Source organism: Schistocerca piceifrons, chromosome 5 (genome assembly GCF_021461385.2).
Source record: "Schistocerca piceifrons isolate TAMUIC-IGC-003096 chromosome 5, iqSchPice1.1, whole genome shotgun sequence".
Classification (NCBI taxonomy): domain Eukaryota; kingdom Metazoa; phylum Arthropoda; class Insecta; order Orthoptera; family Acrididae; genus Schistocerca; species Schistocerca piceifrons.
Genome location: NC_060142.1, coordinates 22,791,165 through 22,814,778, shown reverse-complemented (window position 1 = coordinate 22,814,778; position 23,614 = coordinate 22,791,165). Strand labels below are relative to the sequence as shown.

Below are 23,614 nucleotides of genomic sequence, written 5' to 3'. Positions count from 1 at the left end.
CTCCAGGCTGCTGTATTTCCAAAGTACTAGTTGGTTTTTCCAAACTACAGTTATTGCAGCTAATATTCCATCAGATTAGGGGACTTCTGTCTGTAATTAAAGATTATCATTTGTCATTGTTAAGAAATTAGAGAACACACAGGGAATTTAATTTCTTTGTTACTGATTTTCACTGTTTCAGTGAACTTTGTAAGTAGATAGGATTGAGAGGAAAATACTTCTAAATTTGGATCAGTAGATAAAATATTAATCATTCCTGATTGTTCCAAAAATTTCTTCATTTGAGTGTTATTGTTATCTAAACTTATAACATTTGTGATTTAAAAGTTAAGTTTTCATTCGTGCTTTTTTTTGCCACTTAATATTAAAATGGGGATTGAGATCTTCAAACCTCAGGTTGTGTAATCAGTGACAAAATTTTCTCCTTGCTGGATATGAAAAGGTGGATAGTAATTTTAGGCATGAACTAAAACTGCCGTGTTTCAGAAGGGTGCAGATGTGACTTAATCTGATGCCTTAAGCACTTCAGCTGTTAACCTGAGTTTGGCCAAATTTTTATCGTCTGGAGTTTTCATTTGTGAATTGAAGTGTTGAATTCTAATTTCATCATACATTTTAATTTTATTATTTGTGTTCTTGTTCATTGGGTTCTTTCATGGCAGTTTGCCTCACTGGAAAGCAGCATGCCACCAATAAAAATTTTCGAACTGTTGTCAATATGAGAGTTATGTTTTTAGAATACTCAGGATAGTTGCATTAAAAAGTCGTTATTTTACAGGCTGCGGGATCCATAATTGGAAAAGGTGGTCACAATATTACCAAGCTAAGGACTGAGGTATGTAGTTTGAATTCCTTTTGAGTGTAAGCTTAAAACAATGTCATTGAAATTGGTTATTGTTGCCCAGATTTTATGTTTTCTGTTCATCTTTAGTGTAAGAAGGTACATACTGGGGGGAGGGGGGACACAAATAGACTTCAATGGCGTTCTTGGTGTAGCATCAGTTCTTCACTGTAACTGTTTTTAAGTGTCAGAATGTTTGTGGCTGTACGATATTGTTGTGTGAACAGTTTTGTGAGCATAGAAATTTGTTGCCCGATTCTTTGTGTCATGGCATAAAACTAACTAAAATAGACGTTATGCTTTTGAGAGAGACATAATCATTGCCAGTATGTGATACTAACTTAAAACTAATAGACTTCCCGCAGTTTACCTGATACAAGGTGACGTTAGTGTTAGACCACAAGTGCCTTTGTTTTGTTTGTCCCAAATGTTACTGGCATTGCAGTATTATGGTATACTAGTTGCTCTATTATGGTATGTCAGTTGCTGGCTACCATAGGTATTACCATTAGTGAAATGTAAAGAACTTCATGAATGCACACTGTGGAGAGAACTTTCATTATTTCATAGAAAGTCATTACGTCTACTTTCCTAAATTTTGCAAGCAGAAGCATGAATTGCGGGAAGTTTTGCATTAGTGTGCTGAAAAACATGAAAATTTTGTTGGAAACCTAAGATCTGGGTTACAATAAATTTAAAAGTATTTTCCAAATTTGTTGTTAAACTGATTTTCAGTAATCTTGTGTGATTGTTCATTTCAGAGATTGAGGGTACAAAACATACACCTCAACCAAAACACTAACTTTAAAGCAACACAAGTACTTCCCACTTACACCCACAATTTTCAAACAAATTGTATTGTATTAAATAACACAATGTAATATAGGTACCCAAAATCATGTTTATTTTATGCACTCACTATTTGTTATGCACACATACTTTAACAATAATTTTATTTAACATGTTCTGCCCCTCGTTTACTCCTTCCATCGCCCTCTGAATGGTTCATCGTTGGCCCTTGATTGGTCCCATATCTGACCAATGGTACACGATGGCCCCGCCCTTGCCCACTCTGCTGCTCAACGCTGCCCCGTCGGATTGAATGCCCGCCCGCCCGCCCTGCCTGTGAATGGGAATAATGTCCCCGTCGAATGATGGGAATGGGCTCCTCCAAAACGCAGTACAAAGCCTCAATTACAGTCCCTGATTGCCCTGGGCCAGAACGGTAAATCCATCACATATTTATATTAGGTTCAGTTTTGTTAGATAATCTAATGTGGCTTGTCCTTTAGGCATTGTCTTGAATATTTATTGCTCAGTTTGGGGTGTGAACCTGTATACTTAACTGCTGTTAAAAGATTTTTGTGTATTTTAAGGGGAAGTTCAAAGAGATTCTCCCCTCTGAGATATAACTGCAAAGTAATTTCTATATCTGCATTCATATCTCACTTTGAATTTTATAAATAATCAGGATACAGGCCATATTTAAATTAAACTAGTAAAATAATGTTTAACATAATTTTGATGGTCTCAGTGTTTTTCCATGTAGTAAAAAATGTTATGGTTGTCATGTTTGAAATTTCTGAATTGTTACAGTACCACCAGTACCATAATTCCTTCATTACAGTATATGGTACTTTATTTTTTTCAACTAGGATTTGTAATTTGGGACAATGCTGGGACCGCCCAATTCATGTGTGTATTATGAAGTCAGTCCACATTGGTCTCTAAAAGACATTTTGCAATTACTGATTGGGGTTACCTATTAATGTGACTGACAGCTGTTTTCTTACATAGTCAAAATTTGTTACATTGTATTATTAAATGCATAATGTTGAAATCCAATTTGAAGTTGAATAATCACGTAGTATTAGACACGTTAATTTTAAGTCTGGAAGGCCATTATGGAATTGTGTAGTTGTCCTTTAACACAGTCGTAAGTTTCATTAGGGTAACAGCTGTTGACATAGAATTTGCAGAAAGTCATTTTGAATGGTTGACATGCTTTTTTGTGGGATTGCAATTAACCTAATCTTGATAGGTTTTGGAAACCTCAGGGCAAAATAAATTCAAAAATTTTATTTGGATTATATATTGATACACCTGTTGCACAATACAGCATCAGTGTACACACTAGTCTTAAGCCTTATGTTGGTACTGCTTATAACTTTGTTAGTGTGCATTACTTGGAAATTCTTGTCTGATATAAGATAAAATTTCTGTATGCCTTTCATAAAAATAGTTCACACCTCTGAAGAGACTTGCAGTTCATAATTTTTGCAAAACAAAATGTTTGAGGTTAGCTTGTCATTACAAACTGAAACAGAATAAATCTAACATTATCAAATAACAGATATTATCATTTTGATGAACATTGCATTGTGTGAAAGGACTTTATAATGTCTATTAATGGTTACTTAGTTTTCTGTTTTAGGAATCCTGTTGGTTAATTAAGTTGCCACAACTTTTTGCTGATTAGCAGGCTCAGGATTTATAGGTTTTGTAATTCATTGTAATTATTTATCCTTTGTGACATTTTTCCTTATAATTTGCCCATTTTTACAGCATTTTGACAGTTTACTCAGATTTGGACACAGTACTAAATGTGGTTAATGAAGTTATCCCAAATATTGATGATGTAAGTATCACTTTGATAGAAGTCAAGTAATATTTTTAACATAGTAATAACATTTTGTGTAAGCAGTGTTTGAACAAGTAAAATTTTATCACTTGATTCTGTACAAATGTATTTTTCTATTTTATTTTGTTCTATAACTTAGTTCTGGAACTTAAAAGGTATTGTTCACTTAAAATTTGTGTATCAAGAACATTAATTCAGTACTTTCAGAATTATTTGAAGAAAAATAGCTGTTCATTAGTAAAGAGCCTTATATTGCAATTATGTTGCCTAGCTAGTATGTGGATTGTTAGAAATGAATTTTTGCAAAAATAATATCCCACCTCCATTGTATATCAGACCTGACTAATATGTACATTGATAATGGAAGCCCAAAGCAAGTGTTGTTAGCTTTTGCAAAGTCAATTTGGTGGACCCTTGCAGCCAGGTCACGAAATCGTGCCAATATATCGATTATAATTGGCTTTTCATCATTATATAGGGTATCTGTGGGATTTCCGGGCAAATTTTGGCTCTCCATTGCAACTTATCCTGCTTGATAGGCGTAGAACTTGAAATTATGATACTAATATAGAATATTAGTGAAAGACTCAGTGGTTTCCATTTTTAAGGGTTTCTATTTTTACACAATAAAAATAAAATTTTTCGTGACAGATTTTTGTTTGTTGAACGTTGTCTTAACAGTAAAAACTAAAGAACTAGTTTCCCAAACTACCAGTTTGCGAAAGGACAACATACAGTTGACCAAACAAAAGATTCAAAATAAATTGCAATGACTTCGAGTGCCTGAGCTGAAGCCCTCTTTCTTAATCCAAGCAGAACATCAATGTAAGTTGAATGGCTAAATTGATTGGGATTGATTTTATATGGGGTATGGAGAGACCTCTCCAGCTGCAGGATTTGTGGGATAGTAGCTTCAATGATGATGATTTACTTAGTCTTAATCTTAAGAGGGGTAGCACAACAAAATTTTGTGCAATTCTGATTGGCAGTACTCTACTCATAAGGTATAAACATTTTATTAATATAGTTTTTGGTTTAAATTGGTAGTGTGAGAGAATGCTGTATTTTGAAAATGGGTAGCTCTTCCTTCCTCACTCAATTTAAGTGTTTTAAAATAAATTATATATATATATATATATATATATATATATATATATATATATAGCCAGTGTCATTTTGAATGTGTACTAGAGTATTGTGAAAAAATTGTAAGTAAATTGGTCAACAACTTCTAGAGACCCTTGCCGATATTTCTGCTTTATATATTAGTATCAGTTTTTCACTTGTTAGCACTACGTTTAGGCAAGGAAGGGAAACAGTTTACAGTGCAGAGACATAGCAATGTTCATGGCAAATTTTCTGAAGTAAAGACAACACCTTTTTGTGGAGTATCAAGATTTAGTGTAGTATTAGATTTGTCACCTGAATTTAAAGCCACGATTCTTGCAAGTGCCGTTACTGTTATCATGAAAAACATGGTCATTAGTACTTTTTGCTAATAAGTTAAGGCTGTAAACTTATGTGAATTACATACACATTGCTGAAAACGGTATGAATGCTTGGGAAGTAAGGCACCACCATTGAGTTATCAACGTGTTTTAAGTATTCTTACTGTCAGACATGTAATTTCACTTAATTTTTCAAACTGCATATAAAAGGAATCGTTTCTCTGCTTTCGTGTAAAAGTGGCTAATATGTAAATGTCATGTCAGATGGTATCTTGCAATATTGTAGTGTGCTGTAAAATGTAAGTGGGAATCCAAACAGAACATAGTGGTGCAGTACAAACATAACTTTAATTTAAAACAAGTGAGGTAATGCTATTTGACCAAACAGTATTAGGTTTGCCATAGTTTACCTCAGTTACGGTGAATGCTGGGTGATTTCTTTTTCTTTCTCCATTCTTAAGCTTCCTGAGCTTGTGCTCTCTGTGTATTATTGGTGTTAGCTCAATAAAATGAGCAATGAGCTGTGTTAACTTACATTGTACTACCTTTAGATAAATAAATTTATTTTTTGTAATTTGCTTCTTGTAACAGTTGTGCCTTTCCCATTGCATAGGCATCATCCCGTCAGGGATCACGCAATGATGATGTGGACTTGCGCTTGTTAGTTCATCAGAGCCAAGCAGGTTGCATAATTGGCAAGTCTGGATTCAAGATAAAGGAACTCCGGGAGGTAAGAACATTTAGGCTGCCTTGCGTACATTGGTTCATGAGTACTTCATTTGCTTGTATTGTTCTGTAACTGGTTTTATTGCAGTTTTTCATTAGCTTATCTAGAAATGTTTGTTTAAATTTGTTGAGGATTTAGTGTCTTCAACACAGTCAATAAGCTGGCAAGACTTACCTGAACTTACACTTCAGGTAGTGAAATTCATAGTATAAAAATGCTTAATACAGAAAATACTAATTACAGCTTTTGATGTTCTGTTTCTCTTTTTCTGGGAGGGCAGAGGGAAGGTTGGGAAGGAAGGCCGTATCATTAAAACTTCTGTAGAGACCCTCACATGTAATGGGGATGAGAGGGGGCAAAGCTGAAAGACAATTGGTCTAGTGTACTGGAATGGGGAAACCTTGTGCTGAAAGTAGCTATTTGCCACTTCATCATATGGCAGTACTATAGCAGAAACTGTAAATATTGGCCCAGTTACTGTGCTAATAATGATGCTGGTGATGCTTACTGCTTGGAATTGGCCGTGTATGTTAAGCACACACAGTGTTTCCTCTCACCCTTCTGACATAATATCGTGACTCAAGTAAAGTAGTCTAGGAGCATAAAACTTTTGCATGCTTGCCCATCATTTTAAACTGTCTGAAACAACTATCAGATCAGTAGATAACACCTACATTAGAATATACTAAAAAAACGGAAGAATTTTGATTATGAATTTCTCTTATGGTTCTGTTCTTGCAAATAAAACTAGAGCTCCAAAACATATTTCATTCTTGAATGTTGCGATCTTCTGTACAAGTACAGGGTCCTTCTACAGGTCTCTGCAAAATTATTACATCAGGTATACAGTTGACCCTGTTTACCAGTCTTAGCTTAGGTTTCTGCAAAATTTCTACGCACTCCTACTCCATTACAAAATTAACCATCCCATGATGTCTTTAGGTTGTCTGCTATCAAACCATCCCTTATGTCATTGAAGTTCATCAGGAAAGCATTTTATATCCTCTTCAGTTATGTATAATTTTGTTGTCCAAAAGGAAAACTTGTTGCAGCTTCTTGTGTTTAATTTGTTGATTCAATTTCCTTCACATCACACCAGATTTTCAGACTAAATTACATTACCCTTGTTTTATCTTACGTGATAGTAGCTGAGTATTTATTCCAATCTTCTATTAGTCCATCTCCTCTTCTGCCCTCAGTCTGTTAATCTCCTCTCTCCCCTCCCCTCTCCTCCTGATGTTATCATGCTCATCCCATTAAGAGGCTGGTTGTTCTTGCTACTGCAGTATTTCTTCCTAGATCAACATCCAGGTCACCCAATGTGGTGTCGAATGTAATAAGACCAGCACCAAGGTGGCCGGACGTGCCCCGTAAGAGGCCTCCCAGCCAATGACGCCAAATGCTTATTTCATTTCATTGCTAATGTGTATCACATTTGGTTGAAACTGTTCCAGGGGTATAGGATGAGCCTTTTACCCATGACTTTGCCTGCATACACATGTCAAATTAATTTCACATACATTAGTCACATGCATGTGTACACATTTCAGCTGTACATAGTGAATTTTGCTGAACAGTGTGCTGTACAATGATATAATTTTGCAAGTACATCCAGTGGTATGTGGCTACTGTCTGTGGAATGTGTTCAGAATAGTTACCAACGGTGAAGCAATAAATTAAAATCTCATGCTTTATGCATAAACAGTGAAAAGTAGTAAGTGACAAGCTTTGAAACCTTTTGTTATTGGGTGGGGATTGGCAATAAGATGATTTTGTCAAAGTTTGAAATTGTGAAAAATTTGTTCGTGTAACTTAGTGCTATTTCACAAATAATGGACGACTAAAATATGGATATTGGTTCATCATGGGCTACAATGCTTTTTCACCTCCACCATTTTGATAGATAGGTGGTTCTTACCACCCCTCCTCCCAATAGTCATTCTTTCCAGACAGTGATGTGTACAAAGTGTGGTTGGAAATTGGTCTAGTGGTTTAGGAGATTATGTGGAAAATATAAACACCCATTTATATAGTGTGTATAGATTAACCTTGTGCCTTTACAGAAACCTGTTCTGTTGAACCCAAGTCACTTTCAACTCTTAAAAAGTTCTTATTTTTTCTCTGAACATCATTCCCTTCCAAAATTCCACCTTGGTTTCGTTTGCTATTTGTTCAGTGAACTGATCCAACCTCTGGGATGGACTAAAAACTTGTCGTGCCCTTCTAAACCATGGCTTCCCTTTCATGTCCGTCCTCCTATAGCTGCAGACTGGTTTCTGTAAGTGTTGTAAGTAACCTTTTTCTCTAAATCTTATGCCAGCTGCTTTCAGAATTCGAAGAAGTGTGTTCCAGTCAATACTAGCAAAAGATCTCTCTACAATTAAAGATGCTGTAAATGTAGGTTTGCCTTTAATGGATCCTCTGCTATGTACATCTTACAAGGAACTGACACATGTAAACAACGCTTTTCTGGAAGTGCCTCCATGTATCTGTCAGTAAGGTGTTTTTTACTACCCAGAAGTGCTGATTATTTTCTTGAAACATGCAACACCCTGTTAAAAATCTGTAGCTCTTCTATGTCCGACAAGAATAGAAACATAAATGCTAGCAGAAAGTCTCTTCAGGATTCAAGTAGGTAATTAAATTGAAAAGATGCCTTTGCACTTCTCATTCCTAATGTCATACCTGACAAACGACAACTTTGTTCAGTAGGCACTTCCATTGATGCTTGATTTGATTGCCACTTGTTTTCTGTAATAATTTATTAATTTCTACAGAATCTCTTGGTGTTTCACATAACAGCCGTATCGCTGAGCAAATTGTAAGGTTACTAGCAGTATCTGGGTTGTTGTGAACATCACACCTTCCTCCAAAAATCTTAAAGCATAAAATTTGAAATTTTTTGTAATGACAGTTAACTGCCAATATTGTTTACTTACAGAAATCAAATAAGATCTGTGGCTGGCATGCTCAGACTGTGGCAGCTTGATATCCATTTAGTATGGAGACCACTGGGTGCTTGAGGAAGTCAGAAGATACATTAGTTAGCACTGTTCCTGTGTTTGATCAGAGATTAGAGGGAATATTGAAATGGAAGGGCTAAAAGGAGATAATCTAACAGTAAAGAATAATGGAGCTTGAAATATTGGGGAAAGGGAATTTACCTTTGGCAGTAGTATGAATGTTAATGTTTGAGCCATTCTCAGCAATTGTGAATTATCTACTGTTAATGATTGGTGTTGATGTGGATAAATGTACCTGATGTGGATAAATCTACCTCCACAAAATAATTAATGCTAATCATAATTGGGCAGGAACATTTTGACTTTTTAGTGATGTTAAAAATAGTGTGTATTATGACTTTTGCAGTAGTTAAAGATTATGGCTTCATTTCCAACCATATGTTGTTTAATGAAGTTCATTCAGGTAATCAGTATAAAAAGTTCTGGCTCTAAACACATGAGTTTCAGATTTTTCCTTTTTGTTGATACCTATTTCCTGTAAAGAAATTGTAGTACAGTTTTGTTTGAAAACTGAGTCTTTTTTTTTCTTCTTCAGAAAACTGGTGCAAGGATCAAGATTTTCTCAAACTGCTGCCCTCAAAGTACTGACAGAGTATGCCAGATATCAGGAAGACCAAGCACATGCATAGATTCAATTCGTGAAATAATGGAACTATTGAAATCTGTAAGTTTTGTAAATTATCCAATATAAATGTGTGAATAGTGTACATACATTTAGTTAAGGATTATGTGTATTAATTCTGAATATCAATTACAGTCTCCAATAAAAGGGTTGAACAATCCATACGATCCACATAATTATGATGACTACTACGCCCAAGAATATGGTGGTTTTGGTGACCAAGAAACAAAGGGCGGTCGTGGCATGCCGGGTGGTATGCGTGGAGGCATTGGTGGACCACCCCCAATTGGCGGCCGTGGAAGATTTCCATTAGGTGGTGGAGGTGGTGGTGGTAGCATGGGTCCTGGACCACGTGTTGGTCCACGCGGAGGAATGGGATTATCGTAAGTTATTTAGTTCCTCAAGTTCACTCTCGAGTGGTAAAATGTTTTTTCTGGTGTGGGATTCGCAAAGTCAGGCATTAACAGTTCAGGTGGATTCCTGTAAAACATGTTAAGATACTACCTGAAGTATGATAAAAATTACTGTCATACACGCCTGCTGTGGTTCTGGTATGTGTTAATAGTGATTTTATCATCACTTTTGTTGCACATATTACCCATATAGAACCTGTTGGTGATCCAATGTTCACACATTGATTCATAACGGTTTTAGACTTGCTGAGCTGTTGCATGAGCCTGGGATGGGAGGGAGCTGATTGGTGCTACTGTGTGAGGTGGTGAGATGATTGCTTTGAAATTTGCACACAGTACAGATCAGCTACTATGGTAGAAATACACAGAAGTAATAAGTTTTGTAAAAGTGTTTTATAAACATTCACGTTCAGTTTAGTAAAATGTCCAAAATTACTTCAGCCTGCTGTAACACTTATATATCAGCTGTTGGATCTTCGTAGTTGGGGGCAGTCACAGAGTAATGACTTCAACTTACATGTATCGATCAGATCTATGGAACTAAAGATTGCTTGACAGTGACACTGACATAATATTATGAAGGAAGAAGTTAAAGCTAGCAGTTGGTTTTACCGTTCGGTAACCCACGATCTTGTGTCGATCAGTCTGTAGCCTGTAAATGTAACCTTTAGTAGTTAAATTAAATGAAAGTTTTTGTAACACAGATTAGAAATCCTGAAGATGGTAAGCTTTAGGGAAATATGTGCATTACTAGATATATAAAAGAAAGGGGGAGGGAGATAAGAATTAATCAGGTTACATGAAGACAAATTGACTGCTTCAGTGCTGATTGGGAACTTCTTGATTGAAATGTTTGCTTGTGCAGAAATTTTTACCAGGTTTTTTCTTGAAATGCCCTTTTCCTTCAAACTTCCAGCAAATGATACAGGGTGTATATGGGGACAAGGAAAAAAATTCCCGGATATCCCGTTTAAAAAATATGCTTTTTCCCGGGTGAAAATACACTTTTTCTGTGCTAAGTGACAGTAGGTTTTTCATAGATTTTCCCTTGGAACTGTAAAACTTATCGATCCTTTGAATGGTTAACGTTTTATACAATCGTGTAGAACTTCCCGGAAAAAAAAGAAAAGATGGGGCAAAGAAGTTTTGGAGAGACTTTTAATAAAAAAAGAAGTTTTGGAAAGACCTTTGATTTGCAGCAACATATACGCTGCATATTTTCGTATTACGAAAGTATAAATTCAAATTGCACCAAGCACAGCGCGTTAGTTTCCAGAGCGTTGAAACAGAGGTTGCGATGTCCTTTTGTAAGCGAGTCATACCTCAAGCCACGAGATCTCGTCAGCCGATGACAGCAGCTATTCAGAGCATAGGACACGTGTTATAGTCAGTCAATAGCAAGATCACTGGTTACATAGTGCGAACACGCAAGAGGAAAAGTTAACGGTTTACATTTATGTACACAGTACCGTATATCTACAAGAGATGCTAAGCTTTCACATATAATATTAGTCTCTAAGTTTTACAAGCTACAACAGAAGCTAAGCTTTCACATGTAATATTGATCTTTTTTTGCGCGCGTTATACTTTAAAAGAAACATAACACAAATGTGCCAGTAAATTTAAAATTGACATAAATGTCTCGGCTCGAAATTCTTGCAAGTGGCTGGTCCTCAAACAGTTCAGTTTCGAACGCTCTGTGATTTAGATATCCATTCCACTTTCTCACACGTAACGTAATTCATCCTGCGTAAAAATAAATTTACTTTGAAAGTAATGCTTTTCTAACCACCGTTCTCAATACTATCCGGAGACTGTTAGAAATAGGTTTGATTTATCAGTTGCCAGAGAGCGCCAGAAAACAGGCATTATTGTGTGTGTGCAACTGCAGTGGTGTAGGAAGCATGTATGTTCATGTGTATAAAGCACTAAGAGAGCTTACATTACACCATGAAAGAAACAGGGCATCAGAGGATACTCTAAAGAGCATCGGAATTTCGTAAACCATTCTAAAATGCATAATTCGGCTTGAAGTGCATGAAGTAGGTCCCATGTGATATTAAGCTTTCCAGTGTGGTTTTTGGGATGTAAATTTTCTTGGAGTACCAATACTCTACAATCTCATTTTTGGTTCTTTATTATGGCAAATGTCATATATGGCAGAAGATAACGTGCACTTTGAAATTCAGCGACCAGTTGAAACTAGTCAATACTGTAGAATGAAATACTTAGTTTCAAATAAAATGATTGCCTCGGCGGAAAGATTAATAAAGCCAAATTTCTTTAGCAAACTTGCAAAAACAACTTCACTGTTCTGCAAGGCGATTAATGCTTGACTGCTACTAACGTGGAAACGAAATAAAATCAGAAAACTGAAATTAATAATATATTTTTGCCCTCCATAATTATGTGAATGTATTTTAATTCACTTGATAGCTCCCGGCCACAGAAATCTGTTTTTTCATTTGACGTGGAAGCTGTACACGAAGAGAAGCAGCGAAATCACTTAACGCAAACACGGGTCACGTAGAGGTTAACCCCCTCCCCACTACAATTCAGACAACTCTGTGCAAGCATGAATCTGGCAGCTAGGGCACGCGAGAAATTTTACTTGTTTGCATCTGGCTGCTTGCTGCTACAAGCGATACAGCTAACAGCCAAACTTCAAGTAGCGGGAGAAGGTACTGCTTACACATGAGTCAAATGCGCATGTGCAACAGACTGCTGGCAATTGGTCAAACGAACCTAATGTGAACAGTTGTGACGTCATGCTCATAGCAAGCAGTTTATTGTTATGAAGAATTAGTCTGCACCCTATGGCCTTTGACATCTTTTTGCCATTTGCAGACGCTTTTGTGTGTGCACTGTTTTTTGTTGTTGTAAATTGCACATTTCCTTTGCCACTAAAGTTTTATTTTTTCCCTCGTTTATATTTTATTGCTGCAGTATCATTCTCCAATAGCAGGATACAATAACATTCTTTGCTAGAGAATCAACTCTGCAGTCAAAATTACAAAAATTTAACTGAAAGCTAAAACAATGAAAAATTCCCTGGTTTTCTCTCAGATGAAAAAATTCCCGGATTTCCCGGTTGTCCCGGGTCGTACACACCTTGTGATAGTTCTGTTGAAAAGCAGCAGCACTTTCCTATTAGTGAATGGAATGCCTCTGATAAAGGTTTCTCAGCCTTGCTTATCTGTTCTCATCCAATTCTATGATTACAAAATTGCTGAATTTTAATATTGACCTTTCTATGCTTAGTCATAGCTGTGGCAGCCATGCTTGATGCCACAGATCGAACTGACAACTCTTAGTGTAGAAGTAGAAACTAAAGTAATTGAATGTTAGGGGAAGAATTTTGATGCAGCTGTTAAGCATGACTGATTTTGTTTTCCCATCACTACAGTGCAGTGTTTACACACTATTTAGTGGTGTATGTTTGTGAACATAAAATAGAATTTTAACTACCAGAGGGGAGAGGAGCTGTCTGAGAAAAAAGTCCTACCTCCCCCTTGCAGGGCAGCAGCATACATCAGTGTTCCGCAAAAGTAGAACTGCCACATTGTAACAGGGATTGCTGATCTCCTCTGATGGTGAGGGCTGTAATTGAAATGCTTTATGGACGATGATTGAGAGCTTCATTCACTTCATAATAGTGAAGAAAACTAACACTACACATGTGTTCAGGACAGACTACTGTGAAATTGCTTTAAGTTGGCAGAGTATTGTTAATAAAGGTAGTTCAGGCCTGACTTATTGTGGTATTAGTTCAAAACTTCTGCCACCTAATTTGCTATGTCGCTTGTGCGTTATTCCAACTTTGAACTCTAGCTAACAATTGTTTTCTGAACTTTAGCTATCAAAGAAATGTGCGTCCTTATTATAAAATAGGTCCGACAGCTCTGAATACTGTGTTGTATTAGGTAGCATGCATCTTAGACTTGTTAAACTGCCCACAATTAACTTAGCACCAGATATTGCCATTACATTGTTGCACTTTCGTTTTGCAAACTGGTTCTTAAGCACATTTGTCCAAATTGGGCTTCACCAGCTGTACAGTACTGGTGAGTGGAAATTGTTCAGATTTTTTATACTTATATGTGCATCTGTTTCACATTTATTGTGAAATGTGAATTTTATTGTCTCTACTGATCACATTGCTATCCTCACTAAAAGTGGAAAATTATGGAGCATATTGAATGAAGGCTAAGTAATACTCTATGAACTGAGAATTAAATGAATAAAAATGAGTTGCAAAAATGAGATTAGCAATAAACTTAACATCAAAACTCCAGATGGCCACAAGTAGACACAGTTAAGGAATTTAGATACCTTACGAGCGAAATGACACATGAAGCATGGGGATAATAAGACCAGCACAGCATGGGCACATTATTAGCCTAGAGAAGTCTGCTAGCATCACACAAGTTTTAATTTGAGGAAGAGTTGTCTGAGAATGTTCAGTTTGTAGCAGAGCATTGTGTGGTACTGAATCTTTTTCTCTGAGAAAACTGGAAACGAAGACAGTCGAAGTGTTACAGGTGTGGTGCTATAGAAGGATGTTGAAAATCAGGTGAACCAGTACAGAATGAGTTGTTTTCTACTGAATTGACAAAAAAGGAATATATGGAAAACATTGTCAAGGAGGGATGGGATAATAGGATGTGTATTTAGGCATCGGGGAATAATCCGCATCGTACTAGAGGAAGCAGCAGATGGTAAAAACTGTCTGGAAAGACAAGATTGGAATACATCCTGCAAATAGAGGACATAAGGTGCAAGTGCTGCTGTGAGATGGTTTGGTATAAGAGGAAAATTCATGATGAGCCACAAAAGCCACTGCTTTTTGCCAATAGGCCACATGGCATACTCGGCAATAGTGGACAGCAAACATCTGGCATAGTCAGACAAGTTGCTGTTTCGCTTCTCTAAAATTAGGCAAGCTGTAGAGTGAGCTGACAGACCAATGATGTTATATCTGCAGTGTGTGGACAGTATTGTTCAGGCTAGACAAGCATTTTAGAGGCTGTTTTCGTACTATATATTACCTGATTTCATGTTTTGTAAGCAAATGGTGTTTGAGTATTGATAAAGTTCGAAAAAGGTAAGATGGCTTCAATTTAGTAGTGGCATCAGCACCAAGCTAATACAAAAATGAAAGTTTCTAGAAAATGGTCCTAGAACCACAATGTAACAGAACAATCACTCATCCTCGAAGTGTAGATTTTTGCTTACTTTGTATCTTTCTTGCAGTGGCCCACCAGGAGGTATGGGAGGACCACCGCCTCGAGGTGGTGTTGGCGCATTTGGTGGTGGCCCTGGTCGCCCTGGCTTTGGAGGCGCTAGAGGTAAGGTGAAAGATTCACTAAAATCTATATTAGGCTTAAAATCCATGGTATTCTTTATTCTATGGAGCCTTTTTTCTAACAGAATTAGCTGTTAGTTTCAAGTTAGTCACAGCATTATGTAAGAATTACATGCTTGATGTAAGTGTAAACATTTATCTAAAGTTGACACTAGTTTACGCAGTGAAATTTTAGTGCCACATAGATAATTATGTATCTATATGTCATGAATATTTCATTAATGCTTTGATGTAATCTTAGGTGCAGCAAATGGAATGATGAACAGTAATGCTCTTGGGCTTGGTGGAGGTGGAAATCTCATGGCTGGAGGAGCTAAAAGCTCAACTCAAGTGACCATTCCAAAAGAAGTGAGTGTTGGAACATATGAGATTTAGGTTTGAAAATATTTAGTGTAAAAATCTTTCATCAGAAACTAATTGTATAGCTTCAATATTTAACAAGATTGCAGTGATTGGGCTCACTACAGTATTTCATGGCACTGCAAAGAGAGAAAAAAATGTTTGTTATTCATGGATATAGTTACTGGTGACTCATAGTATGAATTACTGGTATGGTTAGGCTGCATGCCTGTATTCTGCTAAAACTTGAGACATTTGAATTCAGACATGTTGAATCTTCTTGCTGCAGTATGTGCGACAGTGAGAATGACAGTTGAGTGTCGTCTCGGCAAAGTGCTCAGTTGGATCTGCTGGCTGCTACGAAATACTTACCTGATTTTAAGAAAATTATTTGGTGAAGAAATTTCGTACAGCTTGATATCTTCACTCAATGAACAAAGGGATTTATGTGTTTGGCATAGTCAATGTTCTCCACGAATCTAATGAATGACAGCATGAAATTTTTGAAAGATCGCAGAGTTGTTGTTTTAGATTGTAAATAAGTGTATATGAAGTATAGCCAAAATACAAAAAAATTGTTTGTTATGAACAAAATACCTCTCAATTATCCACATTTTGGATCATAATGACGGACCTGTCATGCATGGTGTGCTCATATCCTCCCCTCTGCGTCACGTATCGTGGTTGTAAAATTGATATGGATTTCATAAATGGTGGTTGTTTTTGTTGTTGTTGTTGAGGTCTTCAGTCCTGAGACTGGTTTGATGCAGCTCTCCATGCTACCCTATCCTATGCAAGCTTCTTCATCTCCCAGTACTTACTGCAACCTACATCCTTCTGAATCTGCTTAGTGTATTCATTTCTTGGTCTCCCTCTACAATTTTTATCCTCCACGCTGCCCTCCAATGCTAAATTTGTGATCCCTTGATGCCTCAGAACATGTCCTACCAACCGGTCCCTTCTTCTTGTCAAGTTGTGCCATAAACTCTTCTTCTCCCCAATTCTATTCAATACCTCCTCATTAGTTATGTGATCTACCCATCTAATCTTCAGCATTCTTGTGTAGCACCACATTTCGAAAGCTTCTATTCTCTTCTTGTCCAAGCTATTTATCGTCCATGCTACTCTTTTTCTCAAATGACAGCACACAATGGAAATATAATTAAAGCTCAAAATGTTTTGTGCAAGGTTTGAGCAGAGCAAATTGTAAATTACATAATTAGTTTTTGTCCGAATTTTCATAGTCAAACTGAGAAATGAGTAAATGGGGTGTCAGTGACTCAGTTCTAGCTCTGGAAAAAACACAACTTTAAGAAAATTTGGCTAATTTATGTAACTTCTGTGATTTGAGGGAAAATTAAAAAATTAAAATATTTCACGAATAGCTACTCCTTCATATCTTCCAGGCCTAGCTATTTTGTGTACAAATGTACATTAATGTACTCAACATCTCCACTATATGGTGAGTGGCAAAATTCCTTCTCACAATATTGGTACATTGATGTGACATTTAAGTCCCAAAAAGGCTTCCTTCAAATAGATTACTAAATTTAGGACATTTCAAGAACAGAAGGTGCTAGGACAGGGCTTCACAACATAGTGCTCGCAGAGCAAGCTGTGAGCAGCAAGGCGTGAGCACGGAACAGTGCGAGCACTCTACCCCCACTACCGGACCAGAGCGGAGAGTGGGGCACACAATAGCTGCCACCAGTCAATGTAAATCCGTGGCCCCTGCAGGGATATCACTCACGAATTATTACTGCGACAAATGAAACAAAGGAGAATGTACACGTGCCACATAATTTTATTAGCTTAGTGTATGCCTCTACATTCGTATTAATTTGTGAACTGTTGCACAATAAAAGGTGTGGGATTCTCGGTTATCTTGTACTTTTTGCCCTTTACAATTGCGTCTATGTTCGGGGTAATTGTTCTTGTGCATTGTAGGCACAGCGTGCAGTTAAATTTCGATCAGACAATGCATTTCTCAGGTGCGTCTTGTTACATTTCATTGCAGAGAACAGTTGTTCACAAACATACGTGGAACTGAACATTGATATTATTGTAGCCGCCATTTTCTGCAAACGAGGAAATCCTTCCTGAGGGAAGGGTCTGTAGAATTCGAAAATGTTTTTCTTGTTCTGAAATTTCTCTCTGTATTCCCTTGTCACGCGGCAGGTCAATAATTTCTAGTTGCAGCTGAATATGGAGAGCAGATCAATATCACTGTCTAGTGCTGTCAGATCTTGAAAGCGTTGATCATATTCTTACTTAAGGGCAACTAAACTATGTGATTAACGTTCAGTCTTTGTGAACATCTTGCATGGATGATAATTTAGGAAAATGAGCTAGATTTCCTGTTTCCAGCTGACTCACCCAAAGTGTCAATTTCATTTTAAAAGCTCGTATTCGATCTATGAAATGAGTAATTAGCAGGTCTTTACCTTGTAGTGGAATGTTCAAAGCTTTCAGATGGCTAGTTAAATCTGCCAAGAACACGAGATCACATTTCCATGAAGGCTCTTTCAATTCAGGAACACACGTTATTTCCATGAACATATTTATCTCATCTAATAGGCAAAAAAATCGATTTAATAATTCGCCACGACTAAGCCTGCTGACCTCGCTGTAATAAGGCAGGCTACCATACTGGCTTTCTACATTCTCAAGAAAGCTTTTAAATTGCTGTGTTGTAGCCCGTGCTTCCTTATATAATTGGTTGTACGAACAACTCATTACATTTTTTAGAGTGATACTCTTTGCACATAAGTTTTCATGGTGGATCACACAGTGAATGCCCCTTATTTCATTCGGCATGGTCAGTTTTTGCATTTTCTCCTTCAACAGCGCAACGAAACCTGATCCCCCCCCCTCCGTCATCGCTGGTGCACAGTCTGTAGACACTGAAACTAAAGAATTCCACGACACTACTATATTTTCAACACTTTCTTCAACGCTACTTAAAATATCGCCTCCGGTTGTAGTGTTCTTCATGGCTACCACATCGAAGAGCTCCTCCCTCACCTGAAGATCTCTACTAACACCTCTAATAAATATGGCAAGTGCGCTGTTCCAGTGATATCAACACTTCCGTCCAGAGCTAGAGAATACGCCATAAAATCTTTACGGATATTTGCAAGCTGGCTCTGGACGTCGCCTGACATGTACTGTATGTGACGCATAATGGTCATGTTAGATAATGGCACAATCCGAAACTGTTCAACTTGAGATGGACACAAATGTTCCGCTGCAACTACCAAACATTCTTTTATTAAATCGCCATCAGTGAAGGGGCACAGGGTTTTGCTAAAAGCAAAGCAGTTTTGTAACTCACTGAGAGCTGCCTCAGTTAATTTTCCTTCGTCATCCAGATCATCTTCGGATAGCTTCCTTCTAAGTTTAATAACTACCTGTGCACGATCTGGTCCATCACATTTTCCACTTACGTAGTATTTCACGTGGTAAGACTTATAATGTTGCTGCAAATTAAATTTCCTAAAAGAATTCAGCATTTTGTGACATACTAAACATTTTGCAACACCATCTTTTTCTGTAAACAGATAAAATTCCTCCCAATGGGGGTTGAACTGCGAAAGCATTGTTGGGGTTACACAATGGCGACTTGACACGATTCTTAACCAGCGAAGTGACTGTTAGAGCTGATCGAAGTACTTTAAACGTTACACAGTCGGCTCAAATGTAATAGGCACGCTGCGGCCCTGTTCAAACGTGCGCGCGCATTTCCCCTTCGTCCCCACTCACTGTGTATTTGAAGTGTTTGTCTGGTGGTGTTAATGATATAAATTATAAAATTCTCCATGAAGATCCTTCCCTTTGTACATGTCATGCAAATTGCTTCTTTTAGAGTGACCCATTTTATAGAAGCAGCTGGTTCACTTCAGTAGCAATCTTAAAGCAGAAGTTTGTCCCTCACATGCAGGATACCAACACATACTGTCTGGTGTTGCTGCTTATAGCTGGAGTGTTGCAGGCTGTTATCTTTTTTTCTCTTATGCAGGATGTGGCTGTAACTGTAACTAATTGGCCAGTTAAATGTTTTGGAAGTATGGTGACTGGGTGACTGAAGTTTTTGGTTAAGCCTGTGGTGGGGAAACTAAGTACCACAAGAGGTGCTTTCCTTGCAATTGTACAAGGAGTCAGTTTGTAAAATATTCTTCTAAATAAATTCCATTACTGTGTGTGTTGTATTCACAGATATAAAGACAGAAATATGAAAGTGGTATAAAGTATAATGAAATTTGTGGAAATAGACTATGAAAGGGGTGTACTCACAATACTTCAATGGAACTAGGACAACACAAAATTGACTTCGTAGTTAGATAATGGTAATTGAGCAACAGCTGATTTTTAGGTTTACCAAATCAGCTATATTAGACAGTTAAGGGTTGTCAGTCAATATGAAGGTAGAATTTTTCACTTCTATCGTGTTTGAAGTGCCATTTAACTCCACATTGCAAACTACTTAGTCCTTGAGCACTTGGAAAGGTTTGATTATTTTGAGGTGGAGCAACACACAGCCAGCTTTGACATAGTGTATATTTTTCAGAAGTGAATCCATTGAAATAATATAGATGAAATAATGTAAGAATGTATTGCAAAACACTGCTCATTATGTTATTTATGTAATAGTTGTTTAAAAGGCCCTTGAAATAAAGTTGGAATTGACTGCAGTAAATGGGAGCAAAGGTGTGGTAGCTTAAGAACATTAATGGCAAGAAATTGATTGGAAGCCACCATTAGGCTGTTGTTTCACACTTTGTTGCCAGTCTCACTGTATGGAGATCAGTGGTATTAACTTTTTGTTGATTAATCCAAATCATGTACTTTGCTCAGTAGTGTTGTGGGTAGGTTTAAGAGCAACTTTTCAAGTGTCTTGATGCAGGAACAAGCAGGTGTTCCATTGGTCTCCAGAGTCATCACTGTTGATTAGGAGCATTATTCAAAGCAGAGATATGTATGCTTCAACTGATGATAGAAGGCAGAGCTAAGAGAGCAGAGGTATGTGTGAACTGTGCTGAACTTTCTTGATGCTCCAATTTCCTGAAACTTCATATTTCAGACCTTTCAGGTATAGTTCACTCTGCAGCTTGTGGTAGGAAACCAGAAATTATGCACTTCAGCAACAGACTTTCAAAGAAGTGAGTTTATTTCATATATTGGGGGAGGCTTTTCATTCACATATGCACAAAAAGTAAATATTGTGCTAATTTTATTGGTTATATGTTATGTAAGGTTTGTGTGTTAATGTTAACTTTGTACATAAAGTGTTTAAAAAATTACTGACTGCTCTGTTTCAAACAGAAGACAATTTAAGCTGGATGTTTCATTGTTTCTCAAACATCACAACAGTGTACATGTATGGCAGCAAATCAGCTGCATCTTAGTTCAATAGAAAAGAAGAAAAGTTCTGTGTAAATCTTTAAAAACTGGGAAGCTAGATTGTGTGCTTAAATGGTGTGTGAACCTATTTGGAAAAGCTTTTACTTGTGGTTACTTACAATGTTTAAAGCAACTTAGAATGCAGCATTGTTTCACTATCTGCACATTCTTCTTTGCAGTTGGCAGGTGCAATTATAGGGAAAGGTGGTGCCAGAATTCGTAAGATACGATCTGACTCAGGAGCTGGAATAACCATTGATGAGCCACTTGCAGGATCAAATGACAGAATTATCACTATAACTGGTACACCTAACCAAATACAGATGGCTCAGTATCTTCTGCAACAGAGGTTAGTTACTTGCTTTTTTCATTAATCAGCATGTCTAAAATATTTTGTGTGTTTTGTAATTTGCATGGGGAATGCATGCAATGGGTATCTCATTTTGTGGTCATGTTTGTTACTTGGGGAATGATTAATAAAAATTACATGTTTAATGGTTTCTAAAGTTAAAGATAACTTACCTGCTGTCTTAAATCAAGCATAAGAAATGTTTCAGTATCATTCAAATATGTGAAAATAGTTAAGTTACCCTTTTAGTTTCAGTATGTATGTGTTTATAAGACTGGACAGAATACTAAAAACTACACAGCCACTGCAGTTACTGTCATTTGGGTCCCCATGCACAAATTTTCAAGATATTGAGTAGGGTTTCAAAACTTAAGGAGTTTGGTATACAACACAGACCTTATTTTGTACCTTTTATCTGGGCAATAACCATTTCGTGTGTAACAGTGAATAGAGGTGAGTCAGCTGTGACCTGTTAGTGATCCCTTAGATATTCACATGGCCATAGAAGACAGTTTCCATAATTTTCATTCTCTAAAAGTTCTGGAGTTTACTTCCCAATGGTGGCTATTGTGAAGTGTTACTGTTCAAAATCTTTTAAAATGGTTGTTACTGTGCAGTTAATGTAGATGTGTTTTTAATGTAATGATAAAGTACATGTAGGCTTTGGAGGAAACTATGACCCAAAAATTTACTTACAGTAATTACCAACATAACTCTCATGAATGGTCTAAGGTAATAAATCTATAGTCCACATATGGCATTGGGAGAATTGCTGCATATTATCACTGTCTGTTCTTAAGCAATTTTACTTAGACTTGCTTATGGTGCTGTTTTAGGGCTCTTGGTTGGTAAAGGAACAATTAAACAACATTTTGTGCTGCATTCTGTACTCAGCTTGGAGTGAGTTTGCAATCTGCAGCCCAGCTTGTCACCAGCTTACTGAGCATAAAGCTTGTGTTCTGTGAATCAGCTCATCAGCAGTGTTTGGTCAATTACCTTGTGTTTGAAATGAATTTTACTTTCATGATGCTTAACTTCAATATTGTAGTTTATGTGACAAGTACTAATGTACACAATTGGAACTGCTGGGTTTATTTTTGGGTGTATGTATTTTTTATGTGGAATCAGACATCTGTGACAGTGCAATTTATCTTAATTAGAACCTATTTCTGATGCATTGAAGTGTCAGTTTAAACATTTCACTAGCCAGTGCTGCACTCATGGTAACAGTATTTAAAGGACTAAGAATTCAGTTTTTTGTATAAGAAATTGTAAAAGTTTGTTTTTGTCAGTAAGTGTTAAGTTGTAAGTGCATTTAAAATATTAAATACAGTTCAATGATTTTCTGATGTTTGTGTTTACTTGGTCTGTAACTATGCTTGCTCATTAAATATATTTACTAACAACCTTAATACACAGCTTCTAAAATTATTTCATTATTAATAGCCTGGGAGTTGAGTTTCAAATCTCATTTGACCCTGTATATAGTAAAATATTGAATCTCTCTGAAAGTTGTAGAACTAATTATCACCTAACATTTTGCCTGTAATGCTTTCCTCTATTAGTGTGGGAGAATAATTCAAAGTTTGGGTGAATGTCTTCTGGGAATATTGCTTTTGTGTGGCATCTACATTTGGAAGAGGAGTGATTATCAATGCAACCAACTAACACTGGCTATTGTTGTGTGGAAGACTAGTGATTTTGTTGTTCTTTACATGAGTAACAAGGAATCACTAATCATCCTACAAAAGTAGCTGCATGCTTCAGTTAAGTCAACGGAGGACGCACTTGTAACGAACTTGAAGGTGACTTAGCTAATTTACATTTTTTGTGTATTACTTGTCTGGTTCTAGGAATATTAAGTGGTATCGTCCTTAAGTGTCCATGGATGCAATCATAGTTTCTACTTTTGAGATTTTAAAAGGTGATAGTGTTCTAAAAGCACATGCGTGTACACACACACACACACACACACACACACACACACACAGTTTATTGTTTAGGCATTTGGTTAACTCTTCATTTACCCTTGATTTTGACACCATTATTTCAGTATAGCCTCTTCTAATATTTTAATTGTGCTAAAAAGTGTAGATGTAATGCATTGCTGCTGAGGCTATAAACTACTTTCATACAGAGTTAAATGTTGGAAGGTTTTAAAGTACTTCATTTAATCAGCTGACAGGCATGGTGTTACAAGTGTGTTCGAGCAAACATCTCTGAAAAATACCTTGTCAAGTAGTATCAAAAGATTGTTACATGTCCGAAATTAATGGTGGTAAATTCATGGACACTTGCATGCCAGTTCTGTGTGATACTTGTATTACAATTTTTTAGCTATTAAATACAGTAAATTGTTTCAGCATGTTAGTGAAAATTGAGGGTACTGTGGAAAATTTATTCTAGAATAAGTTCATGAAGAGACTTTCCTTGGTGGGGTAATTTT

At 36.8% G+C, this 23,614-nt stretch overlaps 1 protein-coding gene across 2 annotated transcripts in view; it reads left to right on the top strand.

Moving 5' to 3' along the window:
- The window catches only part of LOC124798107 (heterogeneous nuclear ribonucleoprotein K), a 67,696-nt gene that overhangs the window by 42,683 nt on the left and 1,399 nt on the right, over positions 1-23,614 (top strand). For both annotated transcript variants that reach the window (XM_047261359.1, XM_047261360.1), the window contains exons 4-12: positions 779-835; positions 2,023-2,066; positions 3,407-3,479; positions 5,544-5,660; positions 9,216-9,344; positions 9,438-9,685; positions 14,969-15,063; positions 15,322-15,428; positions 20,999-21,168. In XM_047261359.1, coding sequence (XP_047117315.1) covers positions 779-835; positions 2,023-2,066; positions 3,407-3,479; positions 5,544-5,660; positions 9,216-9,344; positions 9,438-9,685; positions 14,969-15,063; positions 15,322-15,428; positions 20,999-21,168 — 1,040 coding nt within the window. The remainder of the gene's footprint in view (positions 1-778; positions 836-2,022; positions 2,067-3,406; positions 3,480-5,543; positions 5,661-9,215; positions 9,345-9,437; positions 9,686-14,968; positions 15,064-15,321; positions 15,429-20,998; positions 21,169-23,614) is intronic.